The sequence below is a fragment of the Rhinopithecus roxellana genome, chromosome 3 (assembly GCF_007565055.1).
Source record: "Rhinopithecus roxellana isolate Shanxi Qingling chromosome 3, ASM756505v1, whole genome shotgun sequence".
Taxonomy (NCBI): domain Eukaryota; kingdom Metazoa; phylum Chordata; class Mammalia; order Primates; family Cercopithecidae; genus Rhinopithecus; species Rhinopithecus roxellana.
Window position 1 is genome coordinate 75,471,017 of NC_044551.1, and position 19,042 is coordinate 75,490,058.

Consider the following 19,042-nt stretch of genomic DNA (forward strand, 5'->3'; position numbering starts at 1 on the left):
AACTCATTTTTTGTCCATTGGTGTTCCCTTGCTGGTGAGGAGTTGTGATCCTTTGGAGGAGAAGAGGCATTCTGGTTTGGGGAATTTGCAGACTTTTTGCACTGGTTTTTCCTCATCTTTGTGGGTTTATCTACCTTTGATCTTTGATGCTGATGACCTTTGGATGGGGTTTTTGTGTGGGCATCTTTTTTATTGATGTTGATGTTATTGCTTTCTGTTTGTTAGTTTTTCTTCTAACAGTAAGGCTCCTCTTGTACAGGTCTGCTGGAGTTTGCTGGAGGTCCACTCCAGAACCTGTTTGCTTGGGTATCACCAGCGGAGACTGCAGAGCAGCAGAGATTGCTGCCTGCTCCTTTTCTGGAAGTTTTGTCCCAGAGGGACACCTGCCAAATGCCAGCAGGAGCTCTCTTGTATGAAGTGTCTGCTGACCTCTGCTGGGAGGTATCTTCCAGTCAAGAGGCATGGGAGTCAGTGACCCACTTGAGGAAGCAGTCATTCCCTTAGTGGAGCTTGAGCACTGTGCTAGGAGATCTACTGCTCTCTTCCGAGACAGCAGAGAGGAATGTTTAAGTCTGCTGAAGCTGCACCCACAGCTGCCCCTTCCCCCAGGTGCTCTGTCCCAGGGAGCTGGGAGTTTTATCTGTAAGCCCCAAACTGGGGCTGCTGCCTTTCTTTCAAGGATGCCCTGCCCAGTGAGGAGGAATCAAGAGAGGCAGTCTGGCTACAGTGGCTTTGCCCCACTCTGGTGGGTTCCACCAGTCCAAATTTCCCATCGGCTCTGTTTACACTGTGAGGAGAAAACTGCATACTCAAGCCTCAGTAATGGCAGATGCCCCTCCCCCCACCAAGCTCAAGCATCTTAGGTTGACTTCAGACTGCTGTGCTTGCAGCAAGAATTTCAAGCTAGTGGATCTTAGCTTTCTGGGCTCCATGGGAGTGGGACCTACTGAGCAAGACCATTTGGCTCCCTGACTTTAGCTCTCTTTCCAGGGGAGTGAACAGTTCTGTCACACTGGGGTTCCAGGTGTCACTGGGGTATGAAAAAAAAAACTCCTGCAGCTAGCTCATTGTCTGCCCAAAGGGCAGCCCAGTTTTGTGCTTGAAACCCAGGGCTCTGGTGGTGTAGGCACCCGAGGGAATCTCCTTATCTGCGGGTTGCCAAAACCATGGGAAAAGCATAGTATCTGGGCCGGATAGCACCATCCCTCACAGCACAGTCCCTCATGGCATACTCCCTCACGACTTCACTTGGATAGGGGAAGGAGTTCCCCAGCCCCTTCTGCTTCTTGGGTGAGGTGATTCCCCATCCTGCTTCTGCTCAGCCTCCATGGGCTACACCCACTGTCTAATGAGTCCCAGTAAGATGAACCAGGTACCTCAGTTGGAAATGCCGAAATCACTCGCCTTCTGCGTTGGTCTCTCTGGGAGCTGCAGACTGGAGCTCTTTATGTCATTTATCTTTCTAAGCCTTCTAAAATTGTTTATTTTCAAGTCTTTGTCAGGCACTTTTATAAATTTAGTCTAGTGTTAATGGGATTTGTTTTGTTTTTAATCCTATATTTTTATTGTTAAATTCATATTTAGATCTAACATTACTATATATTTGGATTAGAGGGAATTGCATCAATATATGAATTTGCTGTGCTATCTCATCTGATTATTTTCTGACTATATTTCTCCCCCTCCTCCTTCTCCTCCCCCTCTTTTTTCTCTTTCTTTTGCTTACTTGTTTCTAATTCCTTACTCTTGAATAGAAAACAATGTCTTATAATGGTTCTTCTAGCATCCCACTTTGTTGTGAGATTATTAATATTGGACGTCCATTTGTAGAACTAGTGGGTGGCTTCGTTCAATTCTTGTTAACAAATCTCTGTGAACTTTTGTCAGTATAATCCTGTCTGTTGTGATAAGCTCTAAATCCAGGACGCTTGTTAATAATAGCTCTCAATAAGACAGCTCTCATCTTCCGTTTTGCATGGAACGGTTTGTCCTTGATAACATTACTATAAAGGACCAAAACTTCACCATCACTGCCCTAAAGTCAGTAGGCCTATGGCTTCAGTGCTACTGACAGGTTTTTGTTTCTATTAAGGTTCGGGTTTGCCAAGATACTTAGCATAACTGTACATTTTCTGTCTTTTAGTTTAAATACATATTTGCTATATGTTTAGAGCAAAGGAAATTGTGCCAATGTATGTATTATCTGTACATTATTGTATTATCTGTACATTGTCTGTATTATCAGCTGATTCTTTTTAATTGTGTTTTTCTCCTCCTTTTTTTTAGGACTTGTTTTAATTCCAGGAGGTGCACTTGGCCAGCTTCTGGGAGGTGTCATTGTTTCCACATTAGAAATGTCTTGTAAAGCCCTTATGAGATTTATAATGGCTACATCTGTGATATCACTTATACTGCTTGTGTTTATTACTTTTGTACGCTGTAATCCAGTGCAGTTTGCTGGGATCAATGAAGATTATGATGGGTAAATATAATCTTGTATATTAGACTTTTACATCAAAATCCTACAGAATATTCCACAGGCAATTAATAATTATCTATCTAGAAACCCTTACATGTTCATATAATTATTGGAATTATTGAACACATACAAGAAATATAAAGTACAGTTTAAACTTTCATAGTAAGGCACAAATATTATAATGGTATCTTTTTATATGGCTGTTTATGCATTCATAAAGTAATGAAGAAAAAACACAGTGAAGAGGTTCAGAACCTAGAAATAAAATTTTGTATTAGAGTGAGTAGCAACTAGGAGACAGTACTAACTGTCTGTACAAAGCCAGTCTTACCTTGTGTTTCTGAGTTGGTTTGTCTGCCTTCTTATAGATATCAAAGAATGGAACTAAAGTTCATCTGAAGATATATATGGGTAATATCTCCTTTAAGCTAAACGTGCCAAAATTCAAAGAACTAGGCAGAGTTTGATATTAAATACTAAAGAACAAAACTGGAATTGGAAACCAAAGCACTGAACAAGTAAAATAAGAGTTTAAGACTTCTACTTCCAGCAACAATGGATTAGCTTATGGCAGATCAATCTTCCCACTGAGAATAACTAGAAAAGCTGAATACAGTTTTAAAATATTTGGTAAAAGTAATCAAAGAGTTATTTAGGCAACTAGGAATTTAAAGGCCAAAATCCTGGGAAAAGGCAAACCATGGAGAGGAGGGGCAACTTTTTGCAGCCACTTTTTCCCTGAGGATGTTTGCTGATTCTGGATATTGGCAGGAAGCTGAGAATTTGGATGAAGAGTTTGGGCAAAATCATCTAGTAAGATTACAAGAATTTTAATAGCATATTAGTCTAAAGAGAAAAAAATTAGGACATAGAAAGGCCATGGTATCAGAGAGAAGAGAAAAGTAAACAAATGATGCAACACTCTGCCGGCTTATAACTCAAGAAATTTGCTATATTATGAAGCTAGGAGGCTAAAATCAAGCAGAACTCCCATGAAAATCAGGGAAGAATTCCAGTCATATTATGATGCTCTGTAGATAGGAGATAAAGTTTAGAGCGTGCTGGGTGAAAGAATCCTGGTAAATCCTGGTTCTCGATTAACATCTGTATGAGGCTAGGACCTAGGAACGGGGCCTTTCTAAAGTACTATGGCCTGGCCAGGAGTTAATTTGGTCTCTAATTGGGTTAGTGTGGTCAGCCAACAAGCTGTGTCATAGAGAGATAATATGATCCAAAGCTATAAAATATAAATGATAAGTGAACTTCATATCAGTAGCAATAATTATCCAACAGAAAATGGAGAGAAAATAGAATTAACAAAAATAAAACATCAATGAATTGAACAACTTCAGGTGGCCATTGTATGTGTAACTGAAGTCCCCAAAGGAGGGCATCTGGAGAAAGAAAAATATTTCAAGATATTATGGCCAAAATTTTTCAAATTTCATGTAAAAATAAACTATAAACATGTTAAAAACCCAGCAAAACTTTGGTACAAGAAACATGAAAAAAATTACACCATAGTTCTTTGTAGGTTCTGGATATTAGCCCTTTGTCAGATGAGTAGATGGCAAAAATTTTCTCCTATTCTGTAGGTTGCCTGTTCACTCTGATGGTAGTTTCTTTTGCTATGCAGAAGCTCTTTAGTTTAATTAGATCCCATTTGTCAATTTTCGCTTTTGTTGCAGTTGCTTTTGGTGTTTTAGACATGAAGTCCTTCCCATGCCTATGTCCTGAATGGTATTTCCTAGGTTTTCTTCTAGAGTTTTTATGGTATTAGGTCTAACATTTAAGTCTCTAATCTATCTTGCATTAATTTTCGTAAAAGGAGTAAGGAAAGGATCCAGTTTCAGCTTTCTACTTATGGCTAGCCAATTTTCCCAGCACCATTTATTAAATAGGGAATCCTTTCCCCATTTCTTGTTTTTCTCAGGTTTTTCAATAGTGATGTTGAGCATTTATCATACACCTGTTGGCTGTTTTTGTTTTCTTTTGAAAAATGTCTATTCATATCATTTGCCCCTTTTCAGTGAAATTATTTGTGGGGGTTTTTGTTTAGCTGTTTGAGTTCCTTATATATTCTGGATATTAGTCTCTGTTGGATGGATAGCTTGAAAATATTTTCTCCCAAACTGTAGGTTGTTTGTTCACTTTGTGGGTTATATCTTTTGCTGTGGAAAAGCTTTTTAGTTTAATTAAGTCCCATTTGTGTATTTTTGTTTGGTTGCTGGTGCTTTTGAGGTATCAATCATGAATTCTTTGCCTAGACCAATGTCTGGAGGAATTTTTCCTATGTTTTCTTCTGGTATTTCTAGAGTTTGGAGACTTCTATTTAAGTCTTTAACTCATGTTGAGTGCTTTTTGTATAGGGTGACAGACAGGGGTCCATTTTCATTCTCTTATACATAACAATCCAATTTTCCCAGCATGATATATTGAAAAGGGTGTCCTTTCCCCAAATGTATGTCCCAGTTAACTTTGTCAAAGATCAGTTGGCTGTAAATATGTGGCTTTTCTTCTGGGTTTTCTGTTCTATTTCGTTGATATATGGGTCTATTTTTATACCAGTACAATGCTGTTTTGGTTACTGTAGCCTTAAAGTGTAATTTGAAATTGGATAATGTGATACCTCCAATTTTGTTCCTTTTGCTTAGAATTACATTTGCTATTTGGGCTTCTAGTTTTGCTTGTATGTGCATTTTAGGATTTAAAAAATTCTATAAAAAATGCTGATATTTTGATAGGGATTTTATTGAATATGTAGATTGCTTTGGGCAGTAAAATCATTTTAACAAGATTAATTCTTCTGATCCATGAGCATGGAAAGTTTTTCCATTTGTTTGTGTCATCAGCAATTACTTTCTTGTAGTTTTCTTCTCTTATAGAAATCTTTCACCTTCTTAGTTTAATATATTCCTAGGCATTTTACTTTTTGGACCTATTGTAAACAGGCTTGCCTTTTTATTTTATTTATTTATTTATTTTGAGATGGAGTTTTACTCTTTTTGCCCAGGCTGCAGTGCAGTGGTACAATCTCAGCTCTCTGCAACCTCCACTTTCCTGGTTCAAGCAATTCTCCTGCCTCAGCCTCCCAAGTAGCTGGGACTACAGGTGTATGCTGCTATGCCTGGCTAATTTTTTGTATTTTAAGTAGAGACGGGGTTTCACTGTGTTGCCTAGGCTGGTCGGAAACTCCTGAGTTCAGGCAATCCGCCTGCCCCAACCTCCCAAAGTGCTAGCATCACAGGCACAAGTCATCGCGCCCGGCGTGGCTTGCCTTTTTAATTTTGTTCTCAGCTAGATTTTTATTGGTGTATAAAAATGTTACTAATTTTGTATGTTAATTTTCTACACTGAAACTTTACTGGATTCATTTATCAAATCTAAGAGATTTTTGATGGAGTCTTTAGGTTTTTCCAGATCTAAGATTGTATCATCAATGATCAGAGATAATTTGACTTTCTCTTTTCTAATTTGGAAGCCTTTTATTTCTTTTTCTTTCCTGGTTGCTCTGGCTAGGACTTCCAGTACTATTTTGAATAGGATTGCTAAAAGTGGACAATTTTGTCTTGTTCTAATAATTTTAATAAATTATGCTGGATAATTAGATGTCTATATGCAAATGAACTTTAATTCACATCTTGTACCACATAAAATTATTAGTTCAAAATGGATTATAGATGAAAATATAAAATATAAAACTCCAAAAATATAAGAGAATATATTTTTGATTTTGCATTTGGCAAGTATCTTTTAGATGTGACACCAAACACATAATCCAAAAAAAAAAAAACGAATTGATAAATTGAAACTTGTCAAAAATTTAAAAACTACTGTTTGAAAGAACTTGTTTATGGTATGAAAAAGCAAGCCATATAATGTGCAAAACTATTGGAAAATCATATATCTAACAAAAAAATTACTTCCAGAATATTAAAAAATAAGCAATCCAACAAAATGGGCAAATGATTGGAGCACATATTTAATAAAAAATACAGATTGAAAATAAATACATGGAAAGATTATCAACATCATTTCTCACTAGCAAAGTGCCTATTGAAACCCACAATATGAAACTACTACACCCCTGTTAAAATGTCTAACTTTTTTTAAAAAGAGACTATACCAAGTGTTGGTGAGGAGAACAAATGAAGCTCTTATACACTGCTGATGGAAATGTGAAATATCACAGCAGTTCTGAAAAACCGACAGTGTCTTAAAAAGTTAAGTTAACCTACCGCATGATGCAAACATTCTATTTCTTACTATTTATCCACGAGACATGGAAGCATATGACCATACAGAGACCAAATAAAGACCAGCTGCATGAAAGAAGCCAAAGAAACTTGATATATTGTATGATTCTATTTCATAAACTCTTAGGAAATTCAAACAAATGAATAGTAACAGAAAGTAGATCAGTGTATGCCAGGGAGTGGGGAAATTATAAAGGCGCACAAGGAAACTTTTGGGTTTTTTTTTATTATTATTATATTTGTTATAAATAAACTTTTGATTATTATTTTGTTGGCATGATTTTGGTGATGATTTCACAAGTGTATACATATATCAAAAATTTTCAAATTTTAATCTTAGTATGTGCAGTCTGTTGTACCTCAGACCTCAGTAAAGCTGTTAAAAAAAGAAATTATTTCAATAAGCATATTTTATGGATCTCACTGATATCTTGACATTTGCTTCAATAATTATAAAATAATGGTAATATGATTGCATTCAATCTTGTTTCTATAGAGAAGGGCAGTTGGGAAACCTCACGGCTCCTTGCAATGAAAAATGTAGATGCTCATCTTCAGTTTATTCTTCTATATGTGGAAGAGACGATATTGAATACTTTTCTCCCTGCTTTGCAGGGTGTATGTATTCTAAAGCACTAACCCGAAAAAAGGTAATTTTTTTTATAATTATTATGTTTCGTTATACATTTATATTTTCATTATATTATAATTATTATTTTTTATGCTTCTTCCTCTTTAGTGAAATGTTCAACTTGTAAATGCTATTAACATTTTTCTTCCAACTCTCTATAAAACCTATTTTTTCTTATTTTCCCCTTTTAAGTGTTAAAGACAAGAAAATAAAATTTGGGGTTTTTTTGGTGTGTGTTTATTTTTTGAGACAAGGTCTGACTCTGTCACCCCGGCTGGAGTGCAGTGGTGAGATCCCAGCTCACTGCAACCTCCACCTCTTGGGCTCAAGCTATCCTCCCACCTCAGCCTACAGGATAGTTGAAACTGCAGGTGCACACCACCACACCCAGCTAATTTTTGTAATTTTTTTAGAGATGGAGTTTTGCCACACTGCCCAAGCTGGTCTTGAATGCCTAAGTTCAAGTGATTCACCTGCCTTGGCCTCACCTCCAAAACTGCTGGGCTTACAGATGTGAATCACTGCACCTGGCCAAAAATTTGTTTTATATTGCTGCAATACAAAGAGCTTACGGAAACTGGGAATGAAAGAGACATTCCTACATTAAAATGTCAATGAAAAGAGTCAAATTCTGTATTTGAAGAGATTTATTCTGAGCCAAATATGAGTGACCATGGCCTGTGACACCTTGGGAGGTCCTGAGAAAGTGTGCCCAAGGTGGTCACAGTGAAGCTTGGTATTATACATTTTAGGGAGGCATGAGACATCAAATACCTTTGAGAAATACATTGGTTTGATCCAGAAAGGCGGAAAAATTTGAAGACAGGAGAGGGGAGGGTGGTAGTTGGGGTAAGGTTTTGGGGTGGACTTCCAGGCTATAGGTAAATTTAAACATTTTCTGGTTGACAGTTGGTTGAGTTTGTCTAAAGACTTGGGATCAATAGAAAGGAAATGTCCAGGTTAAGAAAAAAGATTGTGGAGACCAAGGTTCTTTTGAAGTCTCATAGTGGCTGCCCTTAGAGACAACAGATGACAAATGTTTCCTATTTAGACCTTTTAAAAGGTGATAGACTCTCAATTAACCTCTTCAGGATTGGAAAGGCCCGTAAGAAATGTTACGTTATTTGTTATGTTAATAGAGATTCTTTACAGATGCAAATTTCCCCCTACAAAGGACTGCTTTGCAGGACCTTTTCAAAATATGGCAAAGAAACATGTTTTGATGTAAAATATTTTGATTTTCTTCTTTGTCACCTAATGTTATGCCAGAGTCAGATTGGAAAGTTAGTCACGATATATGGGTTAAATAAAACCCATCTGATGAGAATTTATGGTTTGAAGGGCATGACTCCCTAGATCCCTTAGATAGGAATTTGGGAAAGATTAAAAAAGAAAAATCAGAGCTTAGTCCTCAATAACACATCTATGGGGCCAGGTGTAGTGGTTCATGCCTATAATTCCAGCACTTTGGGAGGCCTAAGAGGGTGGATCACTTGAGCCCAGGAGTTTGAGACCAGCCTGGGCAACATGGCGAAACCCTGTCTCTACAAAACATACAAAAATTAACTGTGCATGGTAGGTGCATGACTGTAGTCCAGGTACTCGGGAAGCTGAGGCGGGAGGATTGCCTGAGCCTGGGAGGTCAAGGCTGCAGTGAGTCATGATTGTGCCACTGCACTCCAGCCTGAGTGACAGAGTGAGAACACATCTCATAAAAACACAACAGCAACACACACACACACACACACACACACACACACACACACACACACACACACACACATTACATCATCCCAACTTTATTGTTTTAAAGCAATGGGGAACTCTTATCTACCTCTTGCCATAGTAAAGTTGAATGAAACAGCCTGAGAGAACCTTCCCCTATGTAGTTTGTCTTAGCTCTATGCTACTTTACAGCAGCACCCAATTCCCTCACAATCTTTTACACACCTAGAGATTGATGAATACTATCCTTTTGGTCACCTTTCACTGAGTTTTTTCTCCTACTGAAGAATTCAAATTGTTTACTCTACCGTTTTGCTGTTTCTCTCTTTCTGCTCCACATTAATTTAGATGAGGAAATTAGTCCTATGGTTTATCAGAAGTCACCCTAACTTGTATGTTTTTGTTAGTACATCCAGGAAAGTGAGTTAGTTAGAGTTCCACAGGGCAATAACATATGTGACTTGAATATATGTTATTTCTTTTTGTCCTTTGGCATTTATGTAAATTGAGACTATTTAAAAATTACCTTGTGTGCTCGTCTGTGGGGCCATTACCATCCCCATCCGTTATTTCTCTGGGCTTTCTGCCATCCCGCTAACACATTTTCTTCTTCTGTCATGGAGAACAGTTGACCACTCTACCACTTGTTGAGGTTAATTTTTTAATATCCCAAGTTGCATAAATAAGCTTTTAGCTAAATGATGGACTATCTACTCCAACTTTCACCTTTTAAATAGCATAGAAGTATGGATCCATTCTTTGAAAATTCTGTTTCTCTTACCTTGCTCTGACTAGTCTTCTAGAATGGGAGAGAGCAACAAGAGGTGTGGTGCCTTTTCTGGCCTGCCCATGGCCACCCATGGACAAATCAGCATGCACTACCTCCCCTCTGAGGTCCATAAAAGCCCGGGGATCAGCCAGAGCAGGCAGAGGATGGAGCAATGAAGGATGAACAGCTACAGAGAGGAGTTACCCTCTCTACTTAGAGCTGCAGACATGGGGATGACCAGTTGCAGAGAGGAGCAACCCTCTCGAGGGACTCCTCTCTGCTGAGAGCTGAACACTGGATAGGGTAACCTGTCTACAGAGAGGAGCTACCCACTGCAATTCTCCTCTGAGCTGTTGTAACACTCAGTAAAGCTCTTCTCCTTCTTATTAACCTTCTACTTGTCTGCCTACTTCATTCTTCCTGGACACCGGATAAGAACTTGGGCAAAGGCACATTAACCACAGAGATTTCTGGCCTCCAAAGTGACATCCCAAAGATCCCATAACACCACTTCCTCTCCTTCATTTTATTTTGCTATAAGTAAATTATTTTTAAATGCTCACTATGTCATCACAGTATACAGTAAAACTGTTTGACCTTGATGTTTTGATTCCATGGAATATTCAAGAGCTAAACATTCCGTCAAGGATATAGCTCCAACCCCTGCTTCCTTTTTTTCTAGGGAATCTCTTTTAGAGACTTTATTTATTTAATGAAACTCTTCATAGTTTTTTTTTTTTTATATTTCTCTAAGGAGTAATTAATTTATGAGAAATAATAGTGATAGAAATAATCCACAAAATTGTCACTCAAACTGTGTGATAACATTTGATACTTAAAACTGAAAGAAGAATAAAATCAATATGTCAGAAATTGCCTAATAAGACAATTAGCCTTGCTAGAAAAAAATGGCTTTGATAGAAAACCTACAAAGTAGAAGCTGTTAGTAAAATGTGATATGGATGGAACTGATTAATGGATAGAATAAGCATCAATTTCAAATGGGAAAAGATAGATACCAATAAAAATAATCTTAACAAAATAAAAATTAAAATAAGATACACTATACAAAAAATGATCAAGTACCTATATGCTGTTAATGGAATCCCCTTTGAAAAATATTTTCTCAATGAAAATATGACAAGTGTGAAAAAATTCTGATTAAATGCTCCTATTCAAAATACAATCAGGGCCAATATAAGTCAAAATTAGATGCTCTTCAATGAAGTTTATGCAAAAGTTTGTGAGAGGAGTAGTAGGAAATAACAATTTTTAGGTTTCTCTAGAAAATTACAGCTGTACTAAAACTGAAAATACATATCTGCTGTTGATATTGATAATATTCCTGGGGAGCTTTTCCTCAGTGAGAACCACATGTATTCTTCTTATCCGTGCTTCCAAAGATCTTCAAATTTCTTTAGATAGATATTAAAGAAATCATGGGCTTTTTTTTTGTGATCTCCGCAAGACTGATTCCTTTCAATAGCTGATATAGTTTTCATTATAAAATAGCAATATGGAATATTCTTTCAGAGGTTCAACAGAAACTTCATTCTATTTATCTCTGAAGAGGAAAGTAAATCACATCCAAAGGATTAAGGATTATAAGAAGCAAGGCTTCAGGTTCTCATTCAGCTTCAATATCATTGGAATATTTTAATTTTATTTACTGACCTCCTATCTTTGTGCTATTTTTAATATGTATTTTTATATGTTTTAAATGAAATATGTGATTATAATATGGCTTTTATACAGTCAATATTGACTTATATTTACCCTTTTCCTTGCATTTCCATTGTTTCATATGGAATTATTTTTCTTCTGCCTGAAGAACCTTATTTCACCTTCATTTTGAACACAGTTTTCACTGGGTATGGAATTTTAGATTGGCAGTGATTCCCCCACTCCTCATTCCCCCCATCACCAACATTTAAAAGACACCATATGTTGCCTTCTGTTTCTGGATGCTTTGGGATTTTCTCTTTGTTTTTGGTTATCAGAAGTTTTCCTTTGATGTATATAGATGTGGCTTTGATTATGTTTATTTTGTTTGGGTTTCACAGAGTATCTTGAGTCTGTGGATTCTTGTCTATCAGTTGAAAAATTCTTAGCTATTAACCTCTCTCTCTCTTTCCTGTATTTTTTATCCTTGCTCTTTGGTTTAATTTCTGCGATGCCAGTTGAGTAGTTGCCTCTTTACTCTATAGGTAATAGAGCACAGGTATACATTCTCTAGTGTTCTCCCACAAAACTTGGATTTTTTATGCCTCTATTAGTCTAACGTTTTATACAAACATTGTGTACAGAAATCCATTATAGTAACAACAGGTTTATGAAAATAATATTTAACTCTAAAATTAAAACATAAATAAAAGCAACACAGAGATACTCCCTTCTCTTTTTAAATGTGATAAATTTAAAAATGTTGATAGTTCAAATTAACACATAATCTTATATGTTTCTGGTGTTATAAACTTTTAAAATACATTCTTTTTTTTTTTTTTTTTTTTTTTTTTTTGGGATGGAGTCTCGCTCCATCACTCAGGCTGGAGGGCAATGGCACAGCAGTGGTGCAATCTTGGCTCACTGCAAGCTCTGCCTCCTGGGTTCATGGCATTCTCCTGCCTCAGCCTCCCAAATAGCTGTCACCAGGCCTGGTTAATTTTTTGTATTGTTAGTAGAGATGGGGTTTCACCATGTTAGCCAGGCTGGTCTCCATCTCCTGACCTCGTGATCCACCTGTCTCAGTGTCGTAAAGTGTTGGGATTACAGGCGTGAGCCACCGTGCCCAGCCTAAATTACATTCTTAAGCAATTTGGGGATACATATCAAACAACACTTAAAATGCTGATGTTCTTAGATGCAGTATTTTCCATAGTGAGTCTCAATTCCAAGAAAATAAAATAGATATTGGACATCTAAGTAATATTTTAAAACTCAGAAGGAAATAAATTGGCAAGTTGTAGGAATGAGTTTATGTAAATGGTGACATATGTACTTGAAAGAATAATATGAACCTTTCAGAGATGACTAGTCAAAAAATAAGAAAAATAAAAAGTAGAAAAATAATTAGAAAAAATAAGTAGCAAAATAGGAAAAAATGTATATGTGTAATATAAAATTCAATTAAAAGTCTTGATTATATACTGTACTTGTTAGGAAATTTGTCTCTTTGGTTCACTGTTATTTGCAGCATCTAGATTACTGCCTGTTTCTTTGCAGATGCTTAATAAATATTTGTCAGATGAATAATCATAAAATGCTACTTTAAATTTATATCTTTTTTGGGATAAAGTAGTAGTTTTTCATTGTAAATAATTCAAATAGTTTAGGCTGTGCTGTTAAATATGTCTCTTTTCTGTCACAGGCCATTGATACTTTGTGCTCATATTCAGAGGCAACAAATTTTACCGTCTCTTTTTATGCATCATTATAGAAATATACATGTTAAAGCATATAGAGCCTTTTCTATACAAATGGGAGCATATCATACATATTTTTATGCATTTTGTTCTTTTATTTAACATGATATCTTAGAAAATGAAAAAATACTTTAAGATAATATCCATCTTTGGGGACTTGACTATTTTTACTTTTTTCATTTTTCTTAAAAATGAAAATATCTTAAAAATATTTTCAGTGGTCTGAATTATTTTTATAATGAAAAGTAATGAAGCTTAAGTTAGCACTGTACTTTCATTACCATTACTATGCTCTTGTAAGCTGTGTAGAGACTAATCACGTCCTCTCAGCTGAGACAGTACATTTGGGTAAGAAAAATACTCCTGTTCAAGGCTCACAAGCTTTTATCCAAAATTATTACATTCAAATATCTCAATTGTTGGATTTTAAAAAGAAATATAGTACATAATCATTGTATATCATATTCCACACTCAGCAGAGCAGCAAATGTAATCAAACATTAATATTTCTATACCAACACTTGTGATATTCTCACTTAGAGAGAGAAATGAAAACATTAAATAGCTTTACATTATTCTGGGTCATATTTTTTCATCAAATAAGCTACAAAGAAAACTCTTTGTTTTCAGAGTGCTCTCGACTTGTAAATTGTGTGTAGAGGACTTTGGGCCTATATTGGAAACTAACATTATATAGTAATTAACAATGGCTTGCAAGCCATTTGCAAAGGTTGATATTTTGTAAGTTTTTTTCATGGGGTTCCAATTTAAATGAAGAAAAAAACATTGAAATGTAATTGTCAGTGTGATGGCATTAACAGGTGGGATCACTAAGAGGTGATTAGGCCATGAAGGCTTTGCCCTCATCAAGGGATTAATGTCATTATTGCAGGATCGGGTTTGTTATTGTGATTGTGAGTTGCTATAAAAACAGTTTGGCCCTCTCTTACGCTCCTGTTCTCTTATCCTTTTGCTTTCTGCCATGAGATGACGCAGCACAAAGGCCCTCACTAGATGCCACTACCTTCATATTAGACTTGCCAGCCTTCAGAATTATGAGAAATAAATTACCCAGTTTGTGGCATTCTGTTATAGCAACCCAAAGTGAGCTAAGACACTCATTAGTACTTTCAGACCATTTTCCCTTTACTTTTTCCCAATTCTCCATCATTGAAACTTACTTGAGCAGGCATTACGTGTACTATCCTTTTTGTTACAGTCATTCTCAGACTCAAGGATTCTTCCTCCCATTCCTTGAGGATTTTAGGCCCTGGTTCACTGGCATTCTTTCTAATCTGGAAATTCATCTTGAGGCTCTTTCTAATTCTCTAACCCTATAATTCCTTGACATATTCTTTCCTGGTAATCTTGTTTGCACCCTACCTCATGCAATGTCCTTCAACGGTCATACCCTAGGCCTTTACAACAACTTTACTCCTTTCATGATCTCAATTTCAATTATTCTACTATTGATCTACAACTTCCTTTCTTTCAGCTCACTTTATCTAGTACATGGACTCCTTAGTTGTTCAGCCCTTTTAGAGCCCAATATCTTCTGATTCCATAATCTGTTCATGAACCCTTCTTTGCATTTTTTTATTTCTCCTTTTAGCCATCTTGTATGGCTAAAAGATTGTATGGCCTACAACTATTTGTTATGCTAGATATCTTTCGTCTGTCCTCCAGATTCATTTTTTACGTTTTTCTACCCTCCCAGGAGATTGAATTATAGGATGAAAGTTCCTTTGCCTTCTGACTTTGGACTGGGCTAAGATGATAAGGAGTCCTAATAGGAAATTAGGGAGACAGGGGAAACAAGTGAAATCATGGTGTTTATTTTCTTGGTTCTTTCCCTGAGCTGTGGATGACTGACTGCCTCCCTTGACTAAAAGTCATAGTTTCTCTTAGGAAGTCCTTACCCATATGACCTTTTCTTTCTGGTGACCATTTTCACTCTAGAATCCTTCAGCAAATCCTTTCAAACCTATTTTCAAAGTAAACGCTGAAGTTGGCCATTTTCATTTTCTCTGATTACCACCCTGGCCTCCCAAGCACTATTGTCTTGTACTTTATTTTGTAGACTTTTAACTGTTTCATCTGCTTTTATCCTTGCCTACGTATTTCAAGAGTCTCAATATAGCAGTCACAATGATCTTTTAAAATATGTCATTTATATATCCATCGAATGACTTCACATCACTAAGAATAAAAACCAAAGTTCTTCACATTGCTCTTGCAATTGCCGCCCAATAGCTGTATAATCCTCCTTTTTCCTACCGGCCTGATTTTATTTTCTCTTAGTCTCCTTCATGTTCATTCTGATCCAGCCTGTTCTGTTCTTGCTTTTCTTTCAACTTTTCAAGCAAGCTCTACCACAAAGCTTTTCAATTACTGTTACTTTTTTTTTTTTTTTTTTTTTTTTACTTAAAACATATTTCTTTTAGATAACCATGTGGTCCATTCACTTACCTTTTTCGGATCTCAGCTCAAATATCATTTCATCATCGAAACATTCTCTGATCATGTTAAGTATTGTCCTATAGCCACCCCAATATTCCCTGTACTTGTCCTTGTTTTATTATTTTCTCTATAACACTTATCATTAAATACTCAAGTTCCTTTTTTTTTAAATGTCCTGTCTCCCCAAATAGAAACTTTCCTACATGGAACAGTGGTTTCTATAGTATTGTTTACTGTGTTTTCCCAAAACCTAGAATGATGTTTGGCATATAGGCACTCAAAAAAATAGTTGGTGGAATGAAAGAATTGATATTTGGGTATTTGGGTATTTATATTATTTAACATATTTATTAACCTCTCAGCAACTTCACCCACCAAACTGACATAAATTTGTCTGAATTATAATTTTCTGAATCACCCAGATTCAAGTTATGTTTAATTTCTCACATTTTTTCACTAGTAAAATCTAATTCAATATTTCTGCTAAATTTATTGTGCTGTTCTTTTCTTCTTATTATTTTGTGGTTTAGAATATTTCCAATAAATTAATAAATTGCGAACTAGTCTCTGTGTCTCTAAATTCTGTTTAATTCTCCTTAGAAAATGTCACCAATTCATCTGCCTTAAATTATCCACTCTACAACCACAACTCCAAATTCTCATTGGCTTTCCATTCAGGGCTACAGTATGAATTTCATTGGCTCTAGACACTTCTGCCTTTGTGCTGTCCTTTCTTCACTGAAAAATTAATAATGATAAAGAAATTGTTTTATCTACATCACATTGATATGAAAAAAATACAATCCAAGCTGGATTCATCATTATATATTCATTTTATATAATTTATTATTATACTCATTTTTTCTTTGATTTTAAAATGCTTTAAAATTAAAATATTTTATAAGGCCCTGAATATGTTACAGATTCTAGGCATTGTGTCTGTTGTCCCAAATGGATAGCAGCCCTGTCATTATTACATACAAAATAAAGTCTTTTTAGTATGGTTTCAAAGCCTTTCACAATTGGGTAACTGTCCATATTTTAAATCTCAGCTAAAATTCCATTTTTTTCATTACATTATTTTTAATTTCCCTCAATTGATATATCCAACAATTTCTTATGCATTTGAATATAAATATTTTGAGGAAAATTTCTTAAATTAACTGAACTTTTCCTAAGTAATTATAATTACACACACACACACACACACACCGCCTTCCACACACACACACACACAGATTCTTTGCCATGTAAAATACCTTGGATTTATCATTAATGTTTCATTTCTAAATAATACATAGCAGGCTTAATATAAAGACATTTTGAAATAAAACTAATGAGTCTCCCTGCAGTTATTGATTTAATTTTTATTTTATGATAAGAACTTTTGTTTATGACTACTTTTCTGAAAGATTGTTTCCTGTCTTCAATACTCACAGACATACTACAATTGTTCTTGCATTAAAGAAGGATTAATAACTGCAGATGAAGAAGGTGATTTTATTGATGCCAGACCTGGGAAATGTGATGCAAAGTGCTATAAATTACCTTTGTTCGTTGCTTTTATCTTTTCTACGCTTGTATTTTCTGGTTTTTCTGGTGTACCAATCGTCTTGGCCATCATGCGGTATGTATATATTATTCATTATTATTGTTTATTTAATATATAAGTAAAGTAATTTTGGAAAGATTTTAGAATATTGTAGCAAATAATTTCCTCTGTGTTTCATGGTAGCAAATGCAGAGGGAAAGTTGTTAAACTGTCACAATTCATGTGTATGATTATTTCTCTTTTAACTAGTTTATTTGCATAGAGTATGTAAAAATCACATTGTTTATCTTTAACTTAATGTATTTACCTAATTTAACACATATAGAAACATTATAAATGTAGGAAAAAATATTAATTTTAACACAGATTTGATTATAATGTTGACTCATTATAATTGGTTATAGGAATTTATTAACTATTTACATCCATATTGGTTAATTTGACTGTAAGAAAACATGAGTATCATCAACAAAGGAGCATAATAACTTTTAGAATTTCAGTGTGTAACTTTTATTATTATTCTAAACATAACCAACATTTATTATTTATGTGTTCTTCCTAAATATATGAAATCCATTTAATATTCATTTGTATCATAGTGCAGAATAATTTTTTGTTATTTTCAATTTTTTTTTTCAAGACACTAACAAAAAACTTTAAGGCATGAAGAGCCTGCAGAGGCTGACCAGGAAACAAAGAGAGGAAAATGGTAATTTCTATCTGAGTTGATTCGGAAGTACTGTAAGATCTATTCCAGAAAATGAATTATAAAGAAATGATTTCTCATAATACAAGCAGGCTGGAGGCAAGACCTTAGCAGGAAAAGTGAGCAGTGAAAGTGAAGCCAAAAAATGTGTGAAATATCCTGGCAAAAAGTTTGCTATGACAGGATAGCATGATGATGAATGAGACGAAGAGATTTGAGCTAGGTAAGGGCCCAATTCACATTAACATGACCTTCTTTGCCATGTTAACGTGAATGTTGTTACTCTATGTCCACACCTGGGAACCACTGAAAACTGCAAACCTCAGGAGCAAAAGTGATCAGATGGCATTTTAGATAGAATGCTTTGAAAAGAGTGTGAAAGATAGAGCTGAGGGGAAAACCTGGAGAAAAAGGAAAGCACTTAGAATTTAGTAGTGGTGGCCAGGCGCGGTGGCTCATGCCTATAATCCCAGAACTTTGGGAGACCGTTGAGGATGGATCACTTGAGGTCAGGAATTCGAGACCAGCCTGACCAACACGGTGAAACCCCTTCTCTACTAAAAATACAAAAATTAGCCAGGTGTTGTGACAAGGGCCTGTAATCCCAGTTACTCAGAAGGCTAAGGCAGGAAAATCACTTGAACCCGGGGCTGAGGCTGCAATGAGCCAAGATCCATGCCACTGCACTCCAGACTGTGTGCCAGAGTGAGATTCCAAAAAAATAAATAAATAAATAAGAGGGTAAGGTTTATTAATTTGATATGCCTGGAACAAAATATGGATAAATCTAGGATTATATCCAGACTTCTAGTTTGGAACTGAATGAATGATAATTCCATTAACTAAAATAGGAAATACAAGAAGAAAAGAAACCTCAGACTGAAGACGATCAGTACAATATTGAACATTTATGTGTTAATGTTCTTTGAAACATTCAATGTTTCCAGTAGTGAGATGAAAGAGATGATAGTAATATTCTAGAAGTTTAGTTCTGAATACTTCTCTCCATAACTAGACAGAGATAAACAGAATAAAGCACACA

At 35.6% G+C, this 19,042-nt stretch overlaps 1 protein-coding gene across 2 annotated transcripts in view; it reads left to right on the forward strand.

The window, feature by feature from the left end:
- Positions 1 to 19,042, forward strand: part of SLCO6A1 (solute carrier organic anion transporter family member 6A1) — a 120,852-nt gene that overhangs the window by 78,299 nt on the left and 23,511 nt on the right. For both annotated transcript variants that reach the window (XM_010379077.2, XM_010379075.2), the window contains 3 exons: positions 2,287 to 2,482; positions 7,232 to 7,385; positions 17,182 to 17,369. In XM_010379077.2, the coding sequence (XP_010377379.1) occupies positions 2,287 to 2,482; positions 7,232 to 7,385; positions 17,182 to 17,369 (538 nt within the window). The remainder of the gene's footprint in view (positions 1 to 2,286; positions 2,483 to 7,231; positions 7,386 to 17,181; positions 17,370 to 19,042) is intronic.